Here is a 25,188-nt window from a genome sequence, read left to right on the forward strand (position 1 = left end):
TTTAAATATAATTTAGTCAATGGAAAATACATGTTTGTTACTTTTATTTGGAGTTGCACCAATGTTTTTGGTTCCTGAGACCAACATATCCCTTGCTCTTCACTTCTTTGCAGATTTGTATCCTCTCGCACCTTAAATCAGATATGGCTTATAAACTGTGGGCATTTATTTACACTTTCACTATAGGATAAGTGAGATCTCACAAATTGTATTCTATGGAAGATAAATAGTGATAGAAAATATCCCCCTAAACAGTATAGGTGGTTTTATTTGAGGGTTGAGTGCATGAATGTGTGATGTATAGCAAACAAAAAAATCAGGAAGTGAATATTTTAAAAAGAGCTTTGTATTAATTAGTAAGAACAACTTTAGAGTGTAATTGGCATCACACCTGTAAAATGTAACTAATCTTTTAAAATGAGAACTAGTGGTTGATGATTTATCTTGTACATTTATTTTTCAGGAGCTAGAAAAGAACATTAAGCACTGACATACAATATATGTGTTGCCTTTTGATTACAAGCAAGTCTATTTTTAAGTGACTCGACTAATATTTGAAGCGTTATGTTAAATGACTTTGATCAACATTTTCAAGCCAATTACTCAAAGAGAAATTAGGTGAAATTGCTGAGAACCTATCTTGAACAAATTAATTCCAAATTCATTTAGGATGGGTTTTAGGCTCTAGAGGAGATTAACAAGAATAGAGAAATATGAAAATATCTATAAGTAACTCTGAATATATATGTTGTTGGGCTCCTTGTGGGATAATAGAGGAAGCTGTGATACAAGTTTATTATCTCAAATCACTGGTCTTATTACGAACCAGTGTTTGATCTTGGACAGACATTTAACTGTTCAAAATCATCTTCCTCAACCACAGAATGACAGATTTGAACAAATTTCTTAGCTCCCTTTCAGTTCTAATACTCTGGGAATCTACAGGGGAGGGGAGCGAATGCCCAAGGGAAGTAAAATTACAGAGCTTTAGCCCAGCCAACAAGAAAAGAAACTAACTAGAAGAGGAGGATTTATATTGCAGGAACCTTGACATTGTTAATCCTTCATGATCCAGATCAACCCCATACTCTTACAGTTGAGGAAATTGATGGAAAAACCACCAAAACAGTGACAAAATTGGCCACATCACAGCAATTGACAAAGCCAGGTGTTAGAATTCAGTTCTCCCCCTCATAGCCTGTTCTCTTCCTACCCTAACTCATCACAGCTGATGATGAGTTCACACTCGTGAAGGCTTATTACATAAAAGGCTGCATCCCCCTTACATTATTTATGGCTGCTAAATTTATTTAATCCTTACATTCACATTCTGAGAGAAAAACTATGGCTACCCCATCAAGCAGATGAGGAGTCTGAGGACATGAAATGGTTAAGAACCTCACTCAAAGTCACATGACTGGCATGGAGAGGATCCCGGACAAACACAACAATATTTTAAAAAGTAAATTTGCTTATCTTTTGCACTATCCATGCGCCTATTATCAAAGAATGCTTGCTGGCAAGTCTGTGTGGCGAGAAGTACGTAAGGATGTGGAAAGTTTTATTCTACTAAGTGAAACTCTTCTTTGATTTATCAGAGCTTTAGTGAAAGGACCTTTCCTACCAGGCACCACTGCATTGGTGGTACCTAGGTTATGTGAGCCACTTGGGGATGAAAATCAATGTGGTAGAAAACTCCTCTATGTTTCCAGCAAGCTCTTCCACCCTAAACCTTCTGTTTAAGAAGCTTACTGGCAGTAAGAAGCACCCACTCACCCCCTAACCTTTGCCAACTTCCTTCCTTGTTTGCAATGAACCTCAAGAAGGACAAGCCAACAATAAAGGATTTGATTGTAGAGACCATAGTCTCTAAGAGGACCCCTCTCATTTTTAAATTACAGACCTCCTTTGGATACTTAATGAGAATATGAGATGATAAGAATGCATTTATCCCCCCTACCCACTCAATCAACAATACCCTTGATTTGACTAGGTTTGAAAGGCAGGACAAAAATTATGAATATAGATTAGAAAAATATATACCTTACATTAAAAAAATCAAGATGTTATTAATTTAAACACACTAACGCAGACACATACACACAACACATACCAGGAAACTATAGCGAAGATTCCCACTTGAAGTGCTACTGTCTCACAACTAACAAAGTGAAAAGCCATAAAAGATACTCTACCTGGGATAGACAATCATGGATGTATGATGGAATTAGGCTGCATTGTTTGCAGGGCATGCACACACAACCTCAGTTCACTAGCTCTATATCTCTGCTCGTTCATGATCCTCTGCTCTAATACATATTTCCCCCTTTCTAGGCGTATTTGCTCTCTTCTATATCAGTAACCAGTTTCGGACTTTCCCCTTCTCCATCAAGGACCAGTGCATCATTTTCTACAGTGGTGTTCGAGGAGCCGGAAGTTTTTCACTTGCATTTTTGCTTCCTCTGTCTCTTTTTCCTAGGAAGAAAATGTTCGTCACTGCTACTCTAGTAGTTATATACTTTACCGTATTTATTCAGGTGAGTAGATTTCCCTTATATTTAAAATAGATTATTTCAGGACAATGTAGTAAATTAGTAAAATACAAATAAAGGCATTTTATCTGATTTTCAGATCTGCACTCAATACCCAAACTAAATTTCCAGAGATTTCTAGATCATGTTTGTGACCATCCTTTAACTTCTGAAATATATTGCCTTTTAATCAACACAGCATATTAAGAAAAAGATTCCTGAGTAACAGGTGACTAATAGCTACTCTATATTTCTGAAAAAGAGATTCCAATTAGTAATAGGTAGCATACGTTTTTGTTTTAGTGGGAGTTAGCTCTTAATGAACCAATGAACGTTTATTTTAATGGGTGAAACCAAATTCCTATATTAAAATACAAACAATGTATCTATTTTTATTGCAGTACTTAAAGGAACGAAGACCTGAAGTGAACATTGGAGCATTTATTCTGTAATAGCTATACCAAAACATATAGATTGGACATTCTAATGGTTTTGTTAATAAATTTGCTCTCTCTAGTGACAATGTTCAACACAGCAGAACCCTTTTATTTTGCTATTTCTGATCTAGGGAATCACAATTGGCCCTCTGGTCAGGTACCTGGATGTTAAAAAAACCAATAAAAAAGAATCCATCAATGAAGAGCTTCATATTCGTGTAAGTTATCTCATAGTCACAATAAATAAATTAATAAGACATTTCCCCTTTGTTACCATGAGACGTGTGCACACGTCACTAGACTTCCTTTCCTCCCCCACTCTACCAAGGCTGACTGTATAAGTTTCCTATGGCTGCTGTAGGAAATTGCCACAAACTTAGTGATTAAAATAAGGCAGATTTATTGTCTTACAGTTCTGGAGGTTGGAAGTTCAAAATCCAGGTGTTGCAGGGCTGTGCTCCTTTCTGGAGGCCCTGGGGAGAATCCGTTTCCTCACCTCCCACAGCTTCCAAAGGCTGCCTGCGTTCCTTGGCCCATGGCCTCTTCCATCTTCAGAGCCCGCAATGGCTGCATCCCTCCAGCAATGATCCTTCTGCCTCCCTCTTCCACATTGAAGGAGCTTTATGATCCCACTGCATCCACATGGATAATTCAGGAGATTGTCTCCAGCTTAAGGTCAAGCTGATTAGCAACCTTAAGTCCATCTGCCACTTAATATTTCTTTAAACTAAACTACCATATTCACAAGTTCTGGGGATTAAGACATGGATATCTTTGCAAGGTCATTGTTCTCCCTACCACAGTCTTCCCTCCATCTCCCAAAGATTCATATCTGTTCCACATGCAAAATACCTTCCTTCTATCCCAACACCCCAAAAGTCTCAATACACTGCATCATCAATTAAAAATCCAAAATATCATCTGAATCTTATCAGGTCAAAAATCCCAAATCTCATTATCTCCATCATCTAGAGCAGGGCTCAGTGAAGCTCTGGGTATAATCTCTTCTGAGGCTCAGTTTCTCTTCATCTATGAATTTGTTGAACTCAAGAAACAAGTTATCTGCTCTTAAAATATATGGTAGGACACTCGTTGAATAACAGTTATGGCTATTGCCTTTCGAAAAGCTGGGGAGATAATGAAAGAAAAAAAGGAGTCATCGATACCAAGCAAACTTCAATGTTTCCTGGGCAAGCTTTATTTGGTTTCAAGGGCTGGGAATCCCCTAATCCCTTGCAACTCTTTGTTCCACCCTCTGAGTTCTCAACTTCACCCTCTGAATCATACTTCCTTTGTTTACAAAGGTAGCATAAGTTTGCAGCTGAGTAACTTTATCAGTCTATTTCTTGCTTATAGAATTGTGAGGGTCTGATATATTTCTTTCATTTCCTCCTCCTCTTTTGTCCAAGCTGCTGGTGTTTCCATCAGGGTTCAACAGAGAAGCAGAGCCAGTAGGATGGATGGATAGAGATAGAGATAGAGATAGAGACAGAGATAGAGATAGAGATAGAGATAGAGATAGAGATAGAGATAGAGATAGGAAGAGATTGGTTGTAAGGAATTGTTTTTCAGTATTGTTGGGACTAGCTAGGAAAGCCCAAAATCCATGGGACAGGTCATCTGGAAGAGCTACTGTCTACAAGTAGGATTTTTTTCTTCATCAGGGAAGCCTGGGGTCTGTTCTTAAGCCCTTTCAACTGATTGAATCAGACCCAGATTATCTGGGTCATCTCCCTTACGTAAGACAACTGATTATGACTTTAATCAGATCTACGAAATAGATTTACAGCAACATCTAGAGTACTGTTTGATTGAATAACCGGGGAGTTGCCTGGCTAAATTGATACCTCAAAATACTATCACAGTGACTAACATTCAAAATTGTCCTGCTTGTTTCTAAAATCACAGTTCCAATGAAATATGGGGTCCTCTGCCTTTTTTGAACTCTTACTATAGGAGGGGCAAAGGGTGCTACTTCTTTTGTAAACATGGCTGAGTGGCAGATTTTAGTGAAAACATCTCAGTCTAGTAAAGATGAATATGACATTGAGCATGGTTTCTACCTGTTTGTTTAAGTTCAGCACAACACTGAAGGGATACCACTGTGTGCAGCTCCAAGGAATAGAAATGAGAACTAATGTCTGAAGGGTTATAGGTGGAGACTTCAACTCAGTTAATGAAAGAGCTTTCTGACAGTCATTTCCTGATTGGCACACCCGAAGCTGAAGTGGATGTGTCTAACCAGTGATTGGGAACATGTAGCGTCGTTGCTGTACATGAGATTCAAGCTTTGAGGAGATAGTTGAACCTGAAAAATTTTAGGTTTCTTCTATCCCTGAGAGTTCACCATTTTAATACTAGAGAAACTGATGAATGATGAAGTCTTCCAAAATCTACCCTAAAGTTCATGGTCAAAGTGACCTAGGAAATTTGGTTATTTAAATTCCAGGAAACCCTAATGAAAAATTTGCAAGGCCATTTGAAAATAATTAACAGATAAGGATAACTAGTGACCGTTTTGAAATATGTACCGCCTTAAGCTGATCATAGATTTTTGTCTCTATCTTTGTCTCCTATGATTTATTGTTTTGACAAATTAGATAATCCACCTAAGTCCATGGCACTTGGATATTTCATTCTTCTCTCATTTATTTTTCTTTTCCTCAAAAAAGTTATAATTTTTGGTAGAAAGTAGTGAATCAATCATTTAATAATTAATTTAATATTTGAATCTGTTTTTCAAAACAAAATTCAGAAGCCAGTATAGACATCAATAATTTCAAATTTAAAGTACTTGGAGACTAATTTCATAATTATTTTGAAGACTGCACTTTTTCCTAAATTTCTATAAACAATTTTGGATAAAACAAATGCAATATAATTTGCTCGAGTGGTGAAATGTAAGTACTTAGATCAAACAAGCATATTAAAATAAGGAATATAGATATTTTGCTATTATATGTTATAGTATAATATTTATATAATTATATTTTCAGAAATTATATGATTGGATAGCAGTGTGTTCTTTTCTTTTGCAATGAAATTAAAAGTAACAGTTATTACAATTATTTAATAATATCTTAAATATGATATATTTTATTATTATTATCTTCCAACTGATTTCAGTAATGAGATATTTCCTAGATCATTCTAGAAAAGTATTATCCAAAGCAAATGCCAGGTTCCCGGTTTTCATTACATATTATGTGAATTATCAAGAAACTTATCTACCGAGTCTTTAAACCACAAAACAAAGTTGAAATTACTGTGAAAGGCATCAAATGTTTTATTACACGAACACAGTGATAGAAAGTCAGATACGCTCCAGAAAATTAAAGCCTCCTTTGTTTTTTAAGGTGTCTTAGCTGTCCTGTGTGTCTTTCAGAGTTCGCGTTTCTCCAGCAATCATTTTCCTGTGTTTGTTTGGCAGCTGATGGATCACTTAAAGGCTGGAATCGAAGACGTGTGTGGGCACTGGAGTCACTACCAAGTGAGAGACAAGTAAGGAGGCTGAGGGTTTCACTCCCTGGCAAAGGATACGGGTGGCATGGGTAACTTCTAAAGGTTCCATTGGAAGCTGGGCATAAAACCAGAGAGAATTCAGGGAATGGAGACCAAGAAGATAAGGTGCTCCAGAGCCATCCCCTACAGGAAGCAGTTGAAATTCTAGGGCATGCTAAGCCTGGAAAATAAAGAGTTGTCAGGTGGAAGACGCAGTAGACTCGGTGTAGGTTGTTCCAGAGAGAACTAGTACAGCTAATGGGTAGAAATTAGAAAAGTAATATTTACGTTAAAAACAAGGACAAGCTTCCCAAGGATAAGATCAGCTCTTCCCAAGGATAAGATCTGCTCTTCCCAAGAAAGTAATATTTACGTTAAAAACAAGGACAAGCTTCCCAAGGATAAGATAAAATGCCCAAATCCCTCTTCTCCACCATATCTCACCTTTCAGAATGTATTGTTTTACTGGATTTAGTTTCCAGTTCAAGAGGAATGGCCAGCTTGGAAAAGGAGTTTGGAAAGGGAGTTTGGTGCCTCCTTAGGAATCCTGGCAAGGGATTCCTCCATTGTGGGGAAGGCCATGGTGGAAGATCTTTAAGATTCTCAAATATAGTAATTCTTTTTTAAAATGCCCAAATCCCTCTTCTCCACCATATCTCACCTTTCAGAATGTATTGTTTTACTGGATTTAGTTTCCAGTTCAGGAGGAAGGTTGCGGCTGGAGTGAGTAGCTGGCAGCTCACTGAGGATGGGCCTCTGAGAAGCTCTCACTCTTGGGCGCAGGCAAGGAAAAGAAAGTGCAGAAGGAGATTGAGAAGAAGTGGTCAGAGAGCCTGACAGGGAAGCAGGAGCGAGTCAGGCAGTGGAGGGCACACAGGGAGGACCCGGCACATCAGGAGACACAAAGCATCCAGGATGGGAAGGATGAGGGCTGCCTCTGGAGTTGAACAGGACAAGGTCAAGGCGATCTCAGTGAAAGAAAGTCAGGGAGGGTGTTATGGTTGGGGAGGTGCTTACTGTGGGCTGAGAATACACAGGAGCCATGGCTTCTCATGAGGGCAGAAAACTAGAAGACAGAAGATCGACCCAGTCGGAATAAGAGGAGGCCTGGTCTGAGCCGAGCTCAGACAGCAAAGCTCAGGAAGCCAGCCCCTGACCCTGGAGGGACTGAGCTGACAGAGCTCATGGACCAGGAAACCAATTGCTAGATAACAAACCAGCAGCCCGGGAAGCTATGTTCCCCTCTGGAAAATAAAGCAGGCGGGCAAACTACTCTTTGAATGTAAAATGATTGAAAGTGTTGAAAATTCCAACTCCAAACAAATGGCTGACTCTGAAGGCACCATATGCCAAGCGCAGCTCGCTCGAATGGGCCGGCCAGAGGTTCCTTACAATAGTCAGCGGCCATCAGTCTCGCCTATTCACAGTCTCCATCATTCAGGCTATTGGGACATATGTAGGGTTTTTTTCTTCCCCTTAATTGGTAGGATTCAAAATGATCTGCAGCATAATGGGGCAAAACTACTGTAACTACCGGGCCATTTAAAGTTATTGGGTTCTGGTTGAATAGGCCAGTATTACTGTAAGTGCAGCTGCTGCTGTTATGTGCTATTAGAATGGAACACTTGTTCAAAAGCTTCAGCCCCCTCATTTCTTCTCTTACAATTGGAGCTGAGCTGGGCTGGGCCTCCCCCGCGCCTCACTTATGCACACTTTTTGCCCTGATTGCAGCTTGTCCCTTCCTTTTGTTTAGTTGATTTTCAATGTATTCAGGCCAGTAGGCCATTCTTTTTTTTTATTTTATTTTAAAAAATGCATAAATACTATGAATTAAAAAAAAAAAAAGTGTTCAAATGCTATGAATACCAGGCACTGTCCTGATGTTTCTTCAGAATAAAGTTAAGTAGTAAGTAGTTTGTTTTAAGAGAAATGCATACTTACGTAACACATACAGACATTCAAGATTTCAAAAATGTTGGTTTTCATTTTTAGGTTTAAGAAGTTTGATCATAGATACTTACGGAAAATCCTCATCCGAAAGAACCTACCCAAATCAAGCATTGTTTCTTTGTACAAGAAGCTGGAAATGAAACAAGCCATCGAGATGGTGGAGACTGGGATACTAAGCTCTACAGCTTTCTCCATACCCCATCAGTAAGTCATATCTGTTCTTTGTTCTAAACTTTCACTGTCAGAATTCCAAGGGGCACTGACTCATTGCCTCATTTAAAGGTACACGAGGAGTAAAGAGGCAGAAATATAAAGAAGAAATTATGTTTAAATATGTAATCTAAGTCTTGGCATTTTTATGGCTTGGCCGAAGCTCAACATATTTTACCTAGTTTCTGAAAATTACTTTCTAGCAAATGTTGCTTACTTAGAGTTGTATGACATCTTTCTTTGGGAGGGAAGGGCAAGTGAATGTGTAGAATTGCAGCATATTCTACAGGACTGTCTCAGTTTGCTCCTTACATGACCCCTGTGCATGTGATTCTGTCCTTCCTACCATTGTGTTTCTTCCTATAAGCCATTTCTCTTCCTCTTTTACATGAGAGATGAGTTAACTTTCTGAGATGATAACTTGGATTTGGGAATGAGTGATGATAGCAGGAGGTGTGGTCATTGGTGGTCTACGTAAAGAGAAAGTTGTGTTTGTAATTGCATCTAAGGCGAAGGTCTACATGAGATTGTGAAATTTGCCTTGAGTCTCTGTGAGACCAGCTTGGAGTAGAAGCAGCGAGTGGCCTGGCTTCCTGAGGAACAGGGAGTTGTTGTGGAAGCAGGACATAGGGAGGGGTGATACTGGAATATAAACCCATCATTACAAGATGATTTTCCATGCAACGTGGTAGAGCCTCTGGTAGCCACTTGTCCCAAGAGCTGGCTAAATATTTCTTAAAACTGCTTTAACTCTGAGATTTAATGAGAGCCCCTTCAATGTCAAAAAGAATGCATTAATTTCCCAAAGATGCCCAGTTTTTCCTCGAAAAAAATGATTTATAAATTGGGAAAATTAATCACAACATATATTTAGGATAAGGAACATGGGCCCCCTCCATCCTGTTGTCTTCAGCAGGTAAAAACACTTGATCATATGCTTCAATTATGTCTTCACATTTAAAAAGGCAGTTGGAAGAAGAGCTAAGAATAGGTAGCAATAAAATTGTCACTATTGCCTAAGTCTTATTTCTGAGATAACACCTTCATCCCTTGCCTGCTAATAAATCAGAAACACCCTTGCATTTCTTACATGGCCTGAGAAGAATCCTAACTAGCGTCCCTGAGGATATCTCAATATAATGCAAAGCTTTCTGCCTTATTTCTTAGTGACTTTTCTTTGAGGGTTTGGGGGGGGGGTGTTGATTTGTTTTGATGCTGCTCATCACGTGGCTTTAAGGAAACTTCTGATATTAAAATGGAAAAGTGCTGACAAATATATATTGTCAATGCTCTGCTGCATCATAGTGGAGCCCCAGGCAAAGGAAACATCAGGCATATTGATCCTCTGTTATTTAAAATGTTGATATTATATTCATCAAGAATTTTTTGCATTGGCCTTTATTTCTAAAAATATTGCATTTGAATCTGACTTACCTTAGTTACTGAGTTTTTTGGCACCTCCTTGCATCTGACACCTTTGATCCAATCCTGTCTGTTTAGACACCTCCTATGTGCCAGGCACTGTGAAGCGGACACAGGTCTTGCCCTCATGGACACCATACTCTGGTAGGGTCATGACATTAACAAAAAAGGCCACACAAACATGATCATAAAGAACAGAGAGCTATGCAAGTCTATGAGAGGTGCACCTCACCTGGACTCCTTGCCTTTGGCCTGCTCACCGAGGGATCAATGCTGATAATGCAGTTTAGACCATTAGAAACTTCCTTAATTGCTTTGCTCACTTAAGTGAGCACTTGGTCTAGGAAGGTAGGGGTGCTTATCTCAAATGAGAATCAGTCTGCCAGGTGGCAAAGCATATTTTGAATTTTTGTATTACATTGCATCAGCCATAAGCATTTGCCTTAATTTCTGATCTCAAGGCAATCTTTAAACCAGTTTTATTTGGAGCAGGGCCTGCCAGTTGAGTTAATTATTTCTTTAGAAATGCATTTAAGATTAGTGAGAGAGCCTTATAGGTACGAGATAATTTTTTTTCCTCCTACACTCCAAGCAGGTAGTTAACTGGGGTGGGAGAGATTTTTTAAAGTTGATATTTAATACATATTTAGTATTTAAATTGCATTTATTTGATCTCATCAGAAATCTGTAGGACGTCAAGCAAAAAGGAATTCCTCTCCTGAGATCAAAGCAGCTAATTTCTTACAAAACAAACCTTCATACAATAATAGGAAAAAGAAGTGTGTACTCAGCTCGCTTTTTATTATTCTGTATGAGATGATAACAACAAAATGCACAGGTATTTTTTTCTTTAGAAGTTCAAGCAATTGTTCTACAAAAGGTTTAGATTTTCAAATTCTATGACCTTCAGGAGAACACTGCCACCATGGTTGTCTATTTGCACAGTTTGGATGATGTTGATTTTTTGGAATCCCATTGCTTTTGCATACATTACCTTATTTGAAACTCAAAACAATCCTATGAATAGGTAGAATATGCACTTGGATTACTATTTCAAATATGAAGCGGCTCATCTCACCAATGAGTGGTAAGCTGTTAGAAATTATCAGAGATAGAGACTCAAGCTGATTAAAAGCGTTGAAGCTTTAAACACTTTTGGATTAAAGTGATATTAAAATATTTATATATTTATAGGCATAACAAATGACAACCATACAACTTCGAAACGTATTTTAAAACTCCCAAATAATTTTAATGTGTCCTTTATTTTTTAAAGAGACCTAAAGTAACTTCATTGTAGTCTAAGAATTTTCTAATGGATCGCACATTGACAGGTACAAATTCACATTTCCACATTCTCACCCAGAAGACTAGGATGCAGATTCTGATGCCATTTTTCACTTCCACACTGGAACACTGTATTCTGAGGCGCGGCATCATCTCAGCCACTCGTCACTCATTCCAAATGTTGTTCATCTTGGTCACCTCTGTAAAAACATGCAAAGCAGCTGCACACACAGTGCTGCTGGTGGGCACCACTGTGTGCATCGCAGGCCAGTCTTCCTCTGAGCCCACTTTTTCTAAAGACTTCACATCTTAGCTGCTTAAAAAAAAAAAGATGTGTTCTTCTAAATAAATTAGCAAATCGTATTTGATCTTTTGGAACTTCATACTATGATATGTGTATTCTACTAGATACTATAGTAGAATTGAAGCCTCTTTTTACATTATTATTATTAAAATGACCAAAAGAGAAAAAGAATGAGGGAAGATTGAAGAGAGGTTGATTAATGAGAACAAATATACACTTAGATAGAAGAAATAAGCTCTGGTGGTTGACAGGACTGCAGGGTAACTATAGTTAACACTAACTGATTGTACGTTTCAAAATAGCTAGAAGAGAATGATTTGAATGGTTCTAATATAAAGAAAATATAAAAATGCAAGGTGATGGATATCTCAATTACCCTAATTTGATTATATGAATGTATCAAATTATCACATATACCCTAAAACTATGTACGACTATTATGTATCAATATAAAAGATAAGTAAGAAGAGTTATGAGAAATATGAATATTGTATTCAATATACTTAGGTTCAGATTTTTCCAGTTTGATTGAAATTATTGCAGAACTTTTATTTAAGGTGATGAAGATCTCCTTCACGGATAATGAATCAATGGTCCAGTGACAAGAGTCTTTTGGTTTATAAGCTGACTTGATATAGAAATGATCACTCATTCAGTTTTTCTAGAGCTGTATCTCCTGTGCTTGTGCCGTGAGCATTTCAGGGACGGTTTTGCTAATGAAGCGGCATGAAGAAACCTCCAGGTATCACCTTGCCCAAGTGAGTCAATTCTATAGCTGTAGAATGAGAGTTGCTATAATTCTATAGCTGCAGCTTCTCAATGTGATTCTATGATGGGAGATGCCTTTGGGATACCTGGAGTGCTCATTCCAACCAGAGCTTGAATGGACTTTACCTAAGTTCATCCTCCCCAAAATGGTCAATTATAAACTAGGAAGAGTGCCAAGTTACATCTACTGCTATATCAAGTGTAATTTTGCCATTTCCTTTATCACTGGTTTCTCCTATTAGGTTGTTTCATAATGAGCACATAAATGGAACTATTTGACTAGCTGTTGTTTCTGCTTAGCAGTACATCACATTCACCACATTAAAGGAACGTGTTCAGATTGTGGAAGTGTGTGGGCATATCTAAATCAGAATAAATGTTATTTCAAGGACATTTAAACAGTTAGGTTGAAATGCCCTGATAATAATGTTAAGATCACCAAGGGTGGTAACCGTATATCAATAGAGGTGACATTTGCAGCTTTATGATATGGAAACTGATTTCAATCAGTTTGTAGAGAGGACATTAGTCAGTCTACAGACAGCATTGCTAAACAAAATCCAGGCTTGCTGTGATATTCAGTACCCAAGTCCTTTAAAATCTTTTATCAACTGTACATTACTTTTAAAATGTCTTCACCATTGATGGCTGTATTGCTAGTAATGTTTTGAAAAATACTCAAAAGGTGGCCTGCATTAAAACTAATCATTACTCAGGTCTGTGGCCAATTATCTTAAGCGCGTATGCAAGCAGATATCAAAGCCTCCAGTGCCCTTATGCATTCAAAATTCAAAACAGCCGAGGCTAGAAACAAACAAACAAACCCATTAGGGTTTATATCAAGATGTTAAGGAAGGTGATAGTATTAAGAAGCGAGTTAATTATTTTTAGTTCTCTCTTTTTGGTTCTTACGTTCCACATGGAATATATATTATTCATGTAATATAACATTTTTTAAAATTACTGCCACTAGATTGTAATCAAATACATTTGTCACATGAGAATTCTTCCCCCAGGATTGTCAGGACTTCGTAATCCCCAGAGGACAATTGTGCATTGACTGCTAACCTGGGCACAGGCATAACCCGGTTTTTAATCCGTTCCAGAGGTGGGAAGGGGTCACGGCGTACAGTATCTCAGAGCTGGGCTGGCTCTCATGGTATAAATGGTCTAATTGCTCTTGTAAAATGTGATTCTGGTTTCTTCAATGATTTCTTAATCAAAGATAAAATCCCTACAGGTACCATTCCAATACAAATGTACTCATGAAACTAACATTTTGTTAGATAAATGCTAATCAAAATGTGGTGGTGTGTAGAAGGTATTAAATCTGTGAATTGTTTGCCACCCGTCCTCAGTGAGATAGGTAAGTACAAAACTAGCAAAGAGTTTGTCTTGGACTGAATCATTTTTTTCTGTTGCATTTAATGGTAAAATATTTGGATTGCGTGGTACGGTATCATTTTCTAACAATTGACTTTTATTGTATTGTACAAACATTCCAGTTCATAACAGATTTGTGGGGGGGCGGGGGGGAAACTTGTTACCACTTTAGACCTTTTTCAAAAAATGGGTTGGAATAATTACCACATATAAGCTATAGGCAAAGGACCAGTGTTTTCAAAACCTGAAGTCAAGACACATGTTCTGACATTTCACATCAACTTACTAGAACAATAGGAAAAATTATATGTAGGATTCTGGAGCTTAGGATTCCCCTCAGGACAGAGCAAGGCCCACTGATATTTTTGTGGTACCTCTTGCCAAATGAAAGAATAATGTTTGTCTCTTCTCCAATAACGATTCCAGGGCCCAGAGGATACAAGGAATCAAAAGACTTTCCCCTGAAGATGTGGAGTCCATAAGGGACATTCTGACATCCAACATGTACCAAGTTCGGCAAAGGGTGTGTATGAGCCCATTATCTGTGTTGTCCTCATTATCTGTCCTTGAAAACAGTCCTTCAGGAGTCCCCTGATGTTCATGTCATCCTCTGTAAGGTGAACTCTTGCTGAATATTTTCTCTCTGCTTAGTTTGGAGAATAGAAAGTTAATTGTCATGTTTCTGCTGCAAAATTGGCACCTGTGGTATAAAAAGAAGTGCAAATCTAGTTACCGTCTCTAGGGGGCAGGCTGCCCTAGCCCTGCAGCCTGGTGCTTTCCAGAACTAGCAGGTCTCTCTGCAAAGAAGCTCATCCACCACACCACAGAACAAAGATGGCACCAGGACGCTGATCACAGTGCACCTGTCCCAATTGTATTGACTACACTAAGAAAGCTGAGATAGTTTAGGTTCCAATATTGAAACTATAGTTTATAATGAATAAATGCCTGAATAAAAGGAGACATCTTATTTCTCTATTTTGGAACTAGGTATGAAATCTCTACTAGTTCTTGGGAACTGGTCCAAAGTGCATACTAAGAAGATTTGTGAGAGCAGTGAATGAAACTTTCTGAAACTTTGACTTAGTTAAATAATATTCCATCTAATTAGTCATCTAACGAAGTCATATAATGAGAAGTTTTTATAGTTTGAGGATTTGATCATCCATCCTAATCCTAATACTTGGATGTGATTAGAAATGAATTCATTTTGAGGGCTTTTAGTTTTGTGACTGTGTCCTTGATCATAGTCTTAATGAAACTAAAACAAAATCACCTAGACAAAGCTCCTCATTTTCAAAGGGAAGATGCTGAGGTCAGTGGAGTTGGTTATCTGACTTTTTCAAGGTTACAAAACAAATCCAGGTTAAGAATGCAGGACTTCTACCCACCCACCCAGTGCTCTTTTCATGACTCTGGACTTACATAATCCAATGAAAGTGAATGTTTTCTGGTCTCCTGTTTCAACTCAAAGGTCAGTGATTAAGAGGAATGTGTCAGCGAAAGGCTCTGCACCAGCTGGAGGAATACAGGTCAGCACTAATGGTAGTGTGCTTAGAGTAAATTCCAAGGCTTTCAAATCATTCCAAGTGAAACTGTTTCAGTAAGACTATCACATCCTGCCTTAGATAAATAATAGATAACAACTTCCTGGTTTGAAGAATGTGGCTAGCTTAGTGAGAGCCGGAGTCCAGAGGGTACCTGTTACTCAGCCTTTTCCCTATGTGGATGAAGATCAAGTGTAGGGAAAGGTCTGGAAATGCAGATGAAGATCCTAGGACTCTAATCCAGTCTAAAATAAGGTCAACTGCTCATCCTCTCTTTTCTTCCTTGGATGCAGTTTCCAAGATAGCCTCCTTTCGTCTCTTTTAATAAGTATCCTATGCATTCTGCTTTCCAGTTCTACTTTCTAAGATATATAGCACCTCCCTTCCTCATTGCCCTCAAATTAAAGCACAAAGGCCTCTTTCCATTTAAGAAGTTTATTGCTGACGACCTTGAGAGCCAAATAGGGAGAACACAATTGATAAACAGAGGGCAGTTACAAGCCTATGAGGTGGCTTTTTGACTCTACTTTGCTTACTCCGTAAGTCAAACTCACCAGTCCTACCTCTTCCCGTCTTCCTCTCTTTACTCAGCTTTACAAAGGTCATGAGAATTCTCTCTTCCACCATGGTCCTCTTGATCTCTTGAAGGAAAAGTCTACCTGAAAATGCAACTCAGGACAATTATACATTTACTCTGTTTCTAGCAGACAATCTACATTTTTGAGGAATGTCACAAAGGGTGTACCTTAGCCATCCTGCACTCTGTAGCCTGGATGACAGATGCAGGCCTGGTAGCCAGGGCATTTCTCACTGTTCACATCTTGAAAGAGGCCATCTTGGGCATCGGGATTTACCTCAGAACAGGACCAGAATGAATGCAGAGTTTGACTCTGGGCGACCCTAATGCAGAGTTGATCCAAAACTGAGCTGGCCCTGCTGGGTCTGTTGCTCCTAGGAGGACTCCAGCCAATTCTGTTTGAAGTCCTTTGACTCAGTAAACCCAGGACAGAATCTTCATGGGTGGAAAGCTTAAAAGACTCACCTCTGGAGGTTCCTGGTAGGACAACCACAGAGGAAGCTCTCTGAAACACAGTGGGGATGGAGGTTGAGAAATACTATGACTAAACTTACAAGAGAAGAAACTGGCTTCAGCCCAGACCCCCAGGATAGGTCACAGATTGATGGGTCGTTCCTGAGTAGCCTGGATAATCAGATTACTCTCAGAATTTCTACATGCTTTCAAAGGAAGAGAGCAATTTCAGTTTCCTTCAGCAAATAGTTAATGCACATCTAGAATGTGCCGGGCATCAGGAACACTGCACTGAATAAGACAAAGTTCCTTGTCCTTTAGGACTCAAGGTCCAGTGGGAAGTACAAGCTCCACTGTAACACAGAAATGGAGGGAGAGGAGGGAAGAAACTTGCATGCACATTATATGCATAGAGGCTTCTATGCTCCCTGCAGACGGGGAAAATAGAGAAGCACGTGGGTCATGGGAGGTTATGGGAGATGAAATAGGAAGCCAACCGCCCAAGTGTTCCTTAAAAAGTCCAACCTCCTCCCAAGTCTAGGTGTAGGAAATCCTACTAGCAATACATTGTATGTACACACACACACACACACACACACACACACACACACATTGCATTCAGTTTTGCATGATTTTAAAATTGATAAACAATTGTAAAAGTTTGTCTCTATATTCCTAATTCTTGTTTTATTTTTCACGACCGTGTCATGTTACCATTTTTAATATTTAATATTTCAATGTATAAAATGCACATAGGTTGAGGTGTATCATTACTAATGATAGACAAGAATTCATATTTCAAACTATTTTCAAATTTCAACTTTTTGGGGAAAATTCTTGTCAGATCTATTAATGTGCCAAAAGTGGACGATAAAGAGCTCCCATTGGGAGAAGGAGAAAGTTGGATTTACCCTTCCCTCATTGTTCCCTTGGCCTTTAGTTTATGCCTTCTTTTCTTTTCCCTTGGAGACAGGTGTCACTCTCACTCTGTCACCCAGGCTAGAGTGTGGTGGCATGATCACGGCTCACTGTGGCTTTGACCTCCTACACTCAAGCGTTTCTCCCACCTCAGCTTCGTGAGTAGCTAGGACCGCAGGTTCACACCACCACATCCAGCTATTTTTTTTTTTTTTTTTTTTTTTTTTGTATTTTTTGTAGAGATAGGGTTTAGTCACATTGCCCAGGTCGGTCTCAAACTACTGGGCTCAGTGATCCACATGTCTTGGCCTCCTGAAGTGCTAGGATTAGAGGTGTGAGCCACCTTAGCAGTCCAGTTTACACCTTCTTTACAACACTTTTTAAATACAATTATCTATTTTGTGAGGGTTACTTTAGTTAATAGCTAATGGAAACCACACATCTACTTAACTGGATGCACACACACTGAAACACAATGAACTGCAAGCTGGTGAAACCTATGAGGATGCCATTGTGGATCCCTTGTTGACTTGACCGTCTCGTGTATGGACTGAGTGAGGGCCCGTTATACATTCATATATTAAGTACTAACAGAGCTTAATATGCTTTGTATTTGTTTGGATAAAAATCAATAGAAATAGAAGTATCAGTATTTTCTTTCTCACGCTGTGGGGCATCTTGTGGCACTTTTTGGAATATGTGCACCCACCTAAAAAACACATGGCCTGAAAAATGCAGCCTCTACTCCTTGGCAGGCTACCAGTGGCCTGACCCCAGCCCCTCCATGCCCCTCCAGTCTCACCTCTCACACACTTTGAATGAAGCACCCCATTCTTTCGTGGTAACAGACTCATGCCTGGCTCTTTTCCAGCACATCCTCTGACTGTCCTCCCACCTCCAAGGTGGTTACCAGCTGATGTCTTAGCTCATGTGTTTTCTCTTCCTGGAATTTATTCCCAGGATAACACTCACTCATCTTTCAAGACTTATCTCAGTACACTGAACTTTTCCCATCCAAGACTGGATGAAGTGCCTTTTGCCTGTACTCTACGACCCCCTGATGATCCCAGAATCTTATCACTTACCTGCACGCATAGCATCTTATCCCTATTGGTTTGACTTCTCCAGGAAACTGTAAGCCTTTTGAAGACTGTAGTTCTAATTTACTCACTTATTTAATCCTGTGCCTTCCACACAGCACCTGGCACATAGAGCATTTTCTCTATTGAAGTGGAACTGACTACCCCTATCACAGTATCCGTCACTTGGGAGGGAGAGCCCCTGCGGTCCCGATGCTGTCATCTACCAGGACTTTGTGGTTTATCAGTGCACACAGTGTGTCACCTACTGACCCCTGGCAAACTGAGCATTTGCTGGTGGGCCTTTAGCGAGCACCAAGAAGGAGAAGAAATTTCAGTTAAGCATTTTGCAAACATTTGTCTGAGGACTGATTAATGTTGGCCTAGGGTCCATGACAGGTTTCCACTGGTCTGGGGTAAAGGACAAGGAAGACATTCTCATAAAGTTAAATTGATTCAATTTGAAGGACTATTTTTTTTTTTAATCTCAAATTATGTTCTTCTTGTGACTTTGGTTAAGAGACTTTCTTTCTGAATTGATGATAATGGTGATAGAAATTGTGTGTGTGTGTGTGTGTGTGTGTGTATGCGTGCATGTGTAGGTATCCTTAATCAGTAAAATTAAAAGACAACAGCCCTATGGAAAGTCCCAAAGTAGTTTAGTTTTGATATTTTGCTTTCTTATTAAATTCACTGGCCTGGCATCAAAAACATGACCTGGAAAGGAAAGTGTATGTATGGGGCAGACCGAGTCTGTGGGTAACTAAGGGAAGGACCGCTGTAAGGGTTAGAGCAGAAGGCAGAGGCTCCAGCCACAGCTCTGCCCTGAGAGCAGCATGACCTGGGGTCACACACTTTTCTTCCTAGGACTGAAACTTGCTCATTCGTAATCAAGGCAAATGCTTAGCTGACCTCCAAGGTGCTCACCTGTTCTCTTGGTCTTAGGTTCCTGATGTTTCCATGGCTTCCTTGGCTGAAAGTTGTATGAAGGAGTCCTTACGTATTTGACATTCCATTTTCTCTGCAGACCCTGTCCTACAACAAATATAACCTCAAACCCCAAACAAGTGAGAAGCAGGCTAAAGAGATTCTGATCCGCCGCCAGAACACCTTAAGGGAGAGCATGAGGAAAGGCCACAGCCTGCCCTGGGGAAAGCCGGTACATTGGGGCTGGGGACTGGGACATTCCTTCAGTCTGCAAGTGTTTGTCACCTGCTGAGCCTGTTCCTATACAGGATCTCACATGCATGACCATCAATATTTACACAAACAAAACCCCACCTTGTTACCTGAGAGATACTAAGGCAAGAGTGCAGGACACCAGAGCAAACTTTTTCTCTGGGTTCAGGGTCTTAGGGACTGAAGGCATCTGCCCATAGGGTGCTGCCCTCCAGGGTGGGTCAGGGACTGCAATGCACTTGATGTGCTGTGAGTCCAGACCCACACCTTATGGTGACCAGGTACTGACCATGCCCTTCAGTCCTCATGGTCAGTACCTGGTCACCACAGGATCTGGGTCTGGACCAGGCCGTCTGACCCCAGCTTCCTTCTCTCCCCAGAAGGTATAGGAAGGGATGGGTTGTTACCAAGACTCCTGGGCTCACCTTCACATCAGCCATTGTGTTCCTGCACTCTTCCCATTGAGGCCATAACAAACCAGTCTTACCTGCAGTTTGGATGGAGGCTGGGTGAGAAGCAGGCCCTAATCTCAAACCTATCCTCAGTGGGGATATGGGAGTAACTTTGAAAGGTTGCTAATGGTCTCTTTTGTCATGAGAGGGAAAGGAAATACATATTGGAGACTGGTGTGGTCTGCTTTCTCAAAACAAAAAAACTAAAAGCCAGTAATCCAAACAAGATGCCATAGAACAGGTCTGTGTTCCTCCCTTTATTTTATTTTATTACTTTTGAGAGGGAGTCTCGTTCTGTCACCCAGACTGGAGTGCAGTGGGTGGTGCGATCTCAGCTCACTACAACCTCTGCCTCCCGGGTTCATGCGATTCTCCTGCCTCAGCCTCCTGAGTAGCTGGGATTACAGGTGCCCGTGACCAAGCCCTGCTAATTTTTGTATTTTTAGTAGAGACAAAGTTTCACCATGTTGGTCAGGCTGGTCTTGAATTCTTGACCTCAGGTGATCTGCTCACCTTTGCCTCCCAAAGTGCTGGGATTAGAGGCGTAAGCCAAAGTGGCCCTTCCCTTTATTTGCCATGTGAAGCTCTGAATTGAGGCAGCTTATTCTGCTTTTTCTTTCTACTTGCTACCCACAGGCTGGCACCAAGAATGTCCGCTACCTCTCCTTCCCCTACGGGAATCCTCAGTCTGCGGGAAGAGACACAAGGGCTGCTGAGTTCTCAGGTAAGCTGCATGCCTGGCTTCTCTGCTGCTTTTCTGTAAAGGGTCAGATGGTAAATATCTGTGGGTGTGGAACAAGAGGCAACATTAAGAACATTATGTAGGTTACTTACATGATAAGAAAAAGAAGAAAACAACTTCTTTTATAGATGAAACTCATAACTTTGTTTATGAACACTGAAATTTGAATTTCATACAATTTTCACTTTTCATGAAATATTATCTTCTTTTAATTTTTTCAGCCCCTTAAAAATGTGCTAACCATTTGTAGTTGACAGGCCATATACAAAGAGGAAGTAGGCCAGATAGAGCCCAAGGGTCATAATTTGATCACATCTTGAAGAAATGTGACAGGGATGTTTTGCTGAAGTTCTAGTATTTACCCACCATTTAAGTATGAGCAGAATTATCCAAACCTGGCTTAATTTCACTAAAATGATTTCATCAGACTTACTGATTAAATGTTTTCCATTTAATATTTAATTAAGTGGAATTCTTAGAATTATTGAAACTTTATTATTCTAATAAAATCAAAGTTACTATTTTTATGTGTGTATAAAATGATTTGCTATTAGTAAAAGGTGACATAACATGTGTAACATGCCATGTTATCTATTTTTATTTTCCTAATTTTTAAGTGTTAAAATCACGTTGGAAATTCAAGTAAACTAAACATAGGATTTTAGTATTTAATCTTTAAGGAGTATATGTAATTACCTCAAAATGAAACTTTTTTTCTGATTTAAAAACATACTTCATACAAAATTAAAATCATTCAGTAGAGAAAAGCATGAAAAAGAAAGTTAGAAGCACTTGCAACCTCAATGCCAAGGTATAATCACCATAGAATGTTTTGGTGAACATCCTTCTAGAATTCTTCCTATACCTGCCTGACCCCACACTACTCATACTGACACCTCCCCCCACAAAAAAATCACAAAAACATTGCATCATATTATACACAAAAATCAAAGTATAGTCATTGTTTTGCAATTTTTATAAATTGCCTTGTTCACTGAACAAAGTTGTACATAGGTTTCCATGCCAGTAGATGTGGATCTAATACTCATTTTTAATGAGTTAATAAGAATTATATGCATGTGCCAAAGCTTATTAAGCTAACTCCTAATTAATACTTAAGGTATATCAACTTCTAATAAATATAAACAATGATACATAATAAGGACTCTGGACCACTTGTGATTGGTATTTTCACGAATAAGCAATTATTCCCTTAGTATATTTTCCTGGAAGTAAAATTTTGAGGTCAAATTCATATAGATTTAAATTTTTACAGATAATGTCAAAACACCATCACAAAAGATTATGTCGCTAATTTGCCCTCACAACAACAGTCTGTAAGAATGATCTTTTCCTAATACCACTGGGCTGTTGTCAAACTTTTGAGTAATCTGTGATATGATAGCATAAAATTTATATGCCAGATTTAATTCATATGAATCTCTTTGATTTTTAGTGACGTTGAACATCTTTCACATTTTGGAAACAATGATATTTCTTGGGGTGTAGTTTTCTGTTTCTGCCTTTGCTCATTTTTTGTTTTGTTTTGTTTCGTTTCTATCTGGTTGTTGATTTTCTTGAGATGAATTTGAAGAACCCTATATAACAAGGGTTCTTCATCCATTTTCTCTCCTATATGATGCCAATGATTTATTTTTTTGAGTCCAGTCTCTCTGTCACCCCGGCTGGAGTGCAGTGGAACGATCTCTGCTCACTGCAACCTCTGCCTCTTGAGTTCAAGCGATTCTCCTGCCTCAGCCTCCCAAGTAGCTGGGATTACAGGCATGTGCCACCACACCTGGCCAATTTTTGTATTTTCAGTAGAGACGGGGTTTCACCATGTTGGCCAGGCTAGTCTTGAACTCCTGACCTCAGGTGATCTCCCCGCCTTGGCCTCCCAAAGTGCTGGGATTACAGGCATGAGCTACTGAGCCTGGTCAATAGTTTAATTTTTAAAAATAATCTTCCTGGTACAAATAACCTGGCACCAGTTTTGTTATTTGAGTGAGAAAACAAGAAAGTATCACTGTTTTTTTTTTTTTTAATTTAAATTTTTTTAGAAGAAAATTTTAAAAAGGGACAGGGTCTCTCTATGTTGCCCAGGCTGATCTCTAACTCCTGGGCACAAGGGATCCTCCTGCCTCGCCCCCTAACATGCTAGGATTACAGGTGTGAGCCAGCATGCCCGGACGACAGTTATTTCTTAAGAGACGAGCATCAATACCGCATGACTATGGTAGCAGGAGATGACCACGGAGCAACTTCATTTGAGCATTAATGAACAAATCTTAAATAAGCATTATAAACAAAATACAGCAGAACATTAAAAGTACAATATGCCTTGCAAAGTGGGTTTATTCCAGAATTTGAGAGTCGTTTAACATTTGGAAACATACATACATGATTCACTAGACTAATAAACAGGTCACAGGATCCTAGCCTTTTAATAGATGTCCTCATTAAAAGGATATCTCAGTCACACTTTCAGTCAAAGCCATAAAATGCCAGGAAAAAAATAGACAGGGTCTATATGAAGGAAAAATAAAATTCTACTTCTCCACACTGTCATTTCTGGTCTATGAAGAGGATAATATTGGGTCCCTCCATATGCAATTGTATTGTCCTGATGCAAAGCCAGTCTCATACATGCAGGGTACACATATGAACAGGTACATAAAGCTGCTAGAACAGAGCCTGGAACCAAGTAGATGTGCAAGAAATATTAGTCGTTATTACTATTACTACTTAGGGACTTAAGGAAGTCTTGACTTGGGTAAATACAGATGTTCTTGGAAAGAAAGACAATGCTTCGCAATGTCGGTTCTACATGAATTAATTCAGACTTGGAATGAACTGTTAGTCCCAATGATTTCCTTTCTTTTACATATACTCGACTGGTTCTAAGTTTCAACTAAGTGAATAAAGAGAGTGGTTAAACTAGAAATCTGAGAGAAAAGTAATGAAATAGCAGTTTTCTTTAATAAGTTTTAAAGATGGGAAATCAGTGCTCTGCAATACATTATGGGTCATATGTCTGTAGGATTTTATATACTTGTTCTTATTTGTCATGGAAACTTATGCCTGTATATGCAGACTCATTTCTGGCTTGCTTGGAATTAACTCTACTGTGAATAATTTGTAATTTCTATGGTATGATTTATGAAAAATAATAAACCATGATACATTTACAAAGGATTATAATAATGATGAGGATAAGGCTGAGATAGTCCTCAATGTGTAGCCAAGCACAATTGATCATTGGAATCCTTCTCTCCAAACCCGACGTCTCTCTGTACCAGGAGAATGGCTGGAGGGGATCTAGGGGAGACAGTGGAGACTCTTGTTCTGCAGGCAAGCAGTCCCTGGCTAACCTGCCTGAAACTTGGAGAATGCTTCCCTTCCTAGCTCTCCCCTTGCCCTCCAGGGTCAGGATTTTTCTTGTTCTGGATGTCTTGGAGCTCCATGCTGGTTTGGAGGACTTCACATGCTCTTTTGGGGTTCTTTTGCCTTAAGGGCTCACTTGGTATTATAAGTAGAGAGGTTTTGCCTGGAAACCCCTCAAATGACGAGGCTGCTTAGAATCCATGTGCATCGAGGCAGATGAAAAAGCTCTGGAGATGAACGGTGGCGATGATAACACGACAATGTGAATGCACTTCATGCAATGAACTGTACACTTATTTACAGTTAGACGAAAAAAATGGTTAAAATGGTCAATTTTGTGTTATGTATATTTTACCACAAGTTTAAAAAATATGGAGGTGGGGAGGGTTGCACTCCAGGTTTGGGTGTCTGAACAGTGTATCCTGCATCAGGTAGTTCATCCTCTGTGTGCTGGGGCTCGCCCTGCGCTGAGCAGAATCACCTTCCTTATTTCTCCTTTCACGCCAAGGTGCCCATGTCCAGAAGTTCAGGCTGTCGGTCAGGTGGGAGGTAAAAAAGAACAGATACTCAGATTTTGTTGACAAAGTATCCACTACTCTGCCTGGAACTGCACTGCCTGGGTGCCCTTGTGGAGGAGAGTTACGCAAAAAGGACGAAACACCGTCCTCACTCTTCCTTTTTCTGCCTTCTGCTTTCCAGTCAACTTCTTCCTTCAATTTTGGGCAGCTCTAAGCTGAGTGAAACTTTGCAAGTCACACACCCATGCCTCTTCCTAGAGCTTGGAGTCCACTGTAAAATAACCCAGAGGGTGGTTGGGAAACCGAAACCACAACTAAGGTCTGTCCACTGATGGGGCGCTCAACAGGAAAGGTTGGAGTGAGAGAACAGGGTTTGGCGGCAGAAGCCTGCAGGCCATTGTTTCCTTAGCTAGTGCTTCAAGCACCAAGGATCCAGAGGGACTGGTCCCAGGCCTCGTCACAGAGCACACATTAAAGGAGAGTCATGGAAAACAAAGGACAGATATATTAATTAATGTTTTCTTTATTGAAAGAAGTTGGTCTCCC

The 25,188-nt window shown here is 39.6% G+C and overlaps 1 protein-coding gene across 1 annotated transcript in view; it reads left to right on the plus strand.

The window, feature by feature from the left end:
• The window catches only part of SLC9A4 (solute carrier family 9 member A4), a 59,899-nt gene that overhangs the window by 31,916 nt on the left and 2,795 nt on the right, over positions 1-25,188 (plus strand). The window contains exons 5-11 of the mRNA XM_008008269.3: positions 2,335-2,537; positions 3,100-3,186; positions 6,399-6,469; positions 8,462-8,623; positions 14,220-14,316; positions 19,395-19,526; positions 20,635-20,722. Coding sequence (XP_008006460.2) covers positions 2,335-2,537; positions 3,100-3,186; positions 6,399-6,469; positions 8,462-8,623; positions 14,220-14,316; positions 19,395-19,526; positions 20,635-20,722 — 840 coding nt within the window. The remainder of the gene's footprint in view (positions 1-2,334; positions 2,538-3,099; positions 3,187-6,398; positions 6,470-8,461; positions 8,624-14,219; positions 14,317-19,394; positions 19,527-20,634; positions 20,723-25,188) is intronic.

Source organism: Chlorocebus sabaeus, chromosome 14 (genome assembly GCF_047675955.1).
Source record: "Chlorocebus sabaeus isolate Y175 chromosome 14, mChlSab1.0.hap1, whole genome shotgun sequence".
NCBI classification, from domain to species: domain Eukaryota; kingdom Metazoa; phylum Chordata; class Mammalia; order Primates; family Cercopithecidae; genus Chlorocebus; species Chlorocebus sabaeus.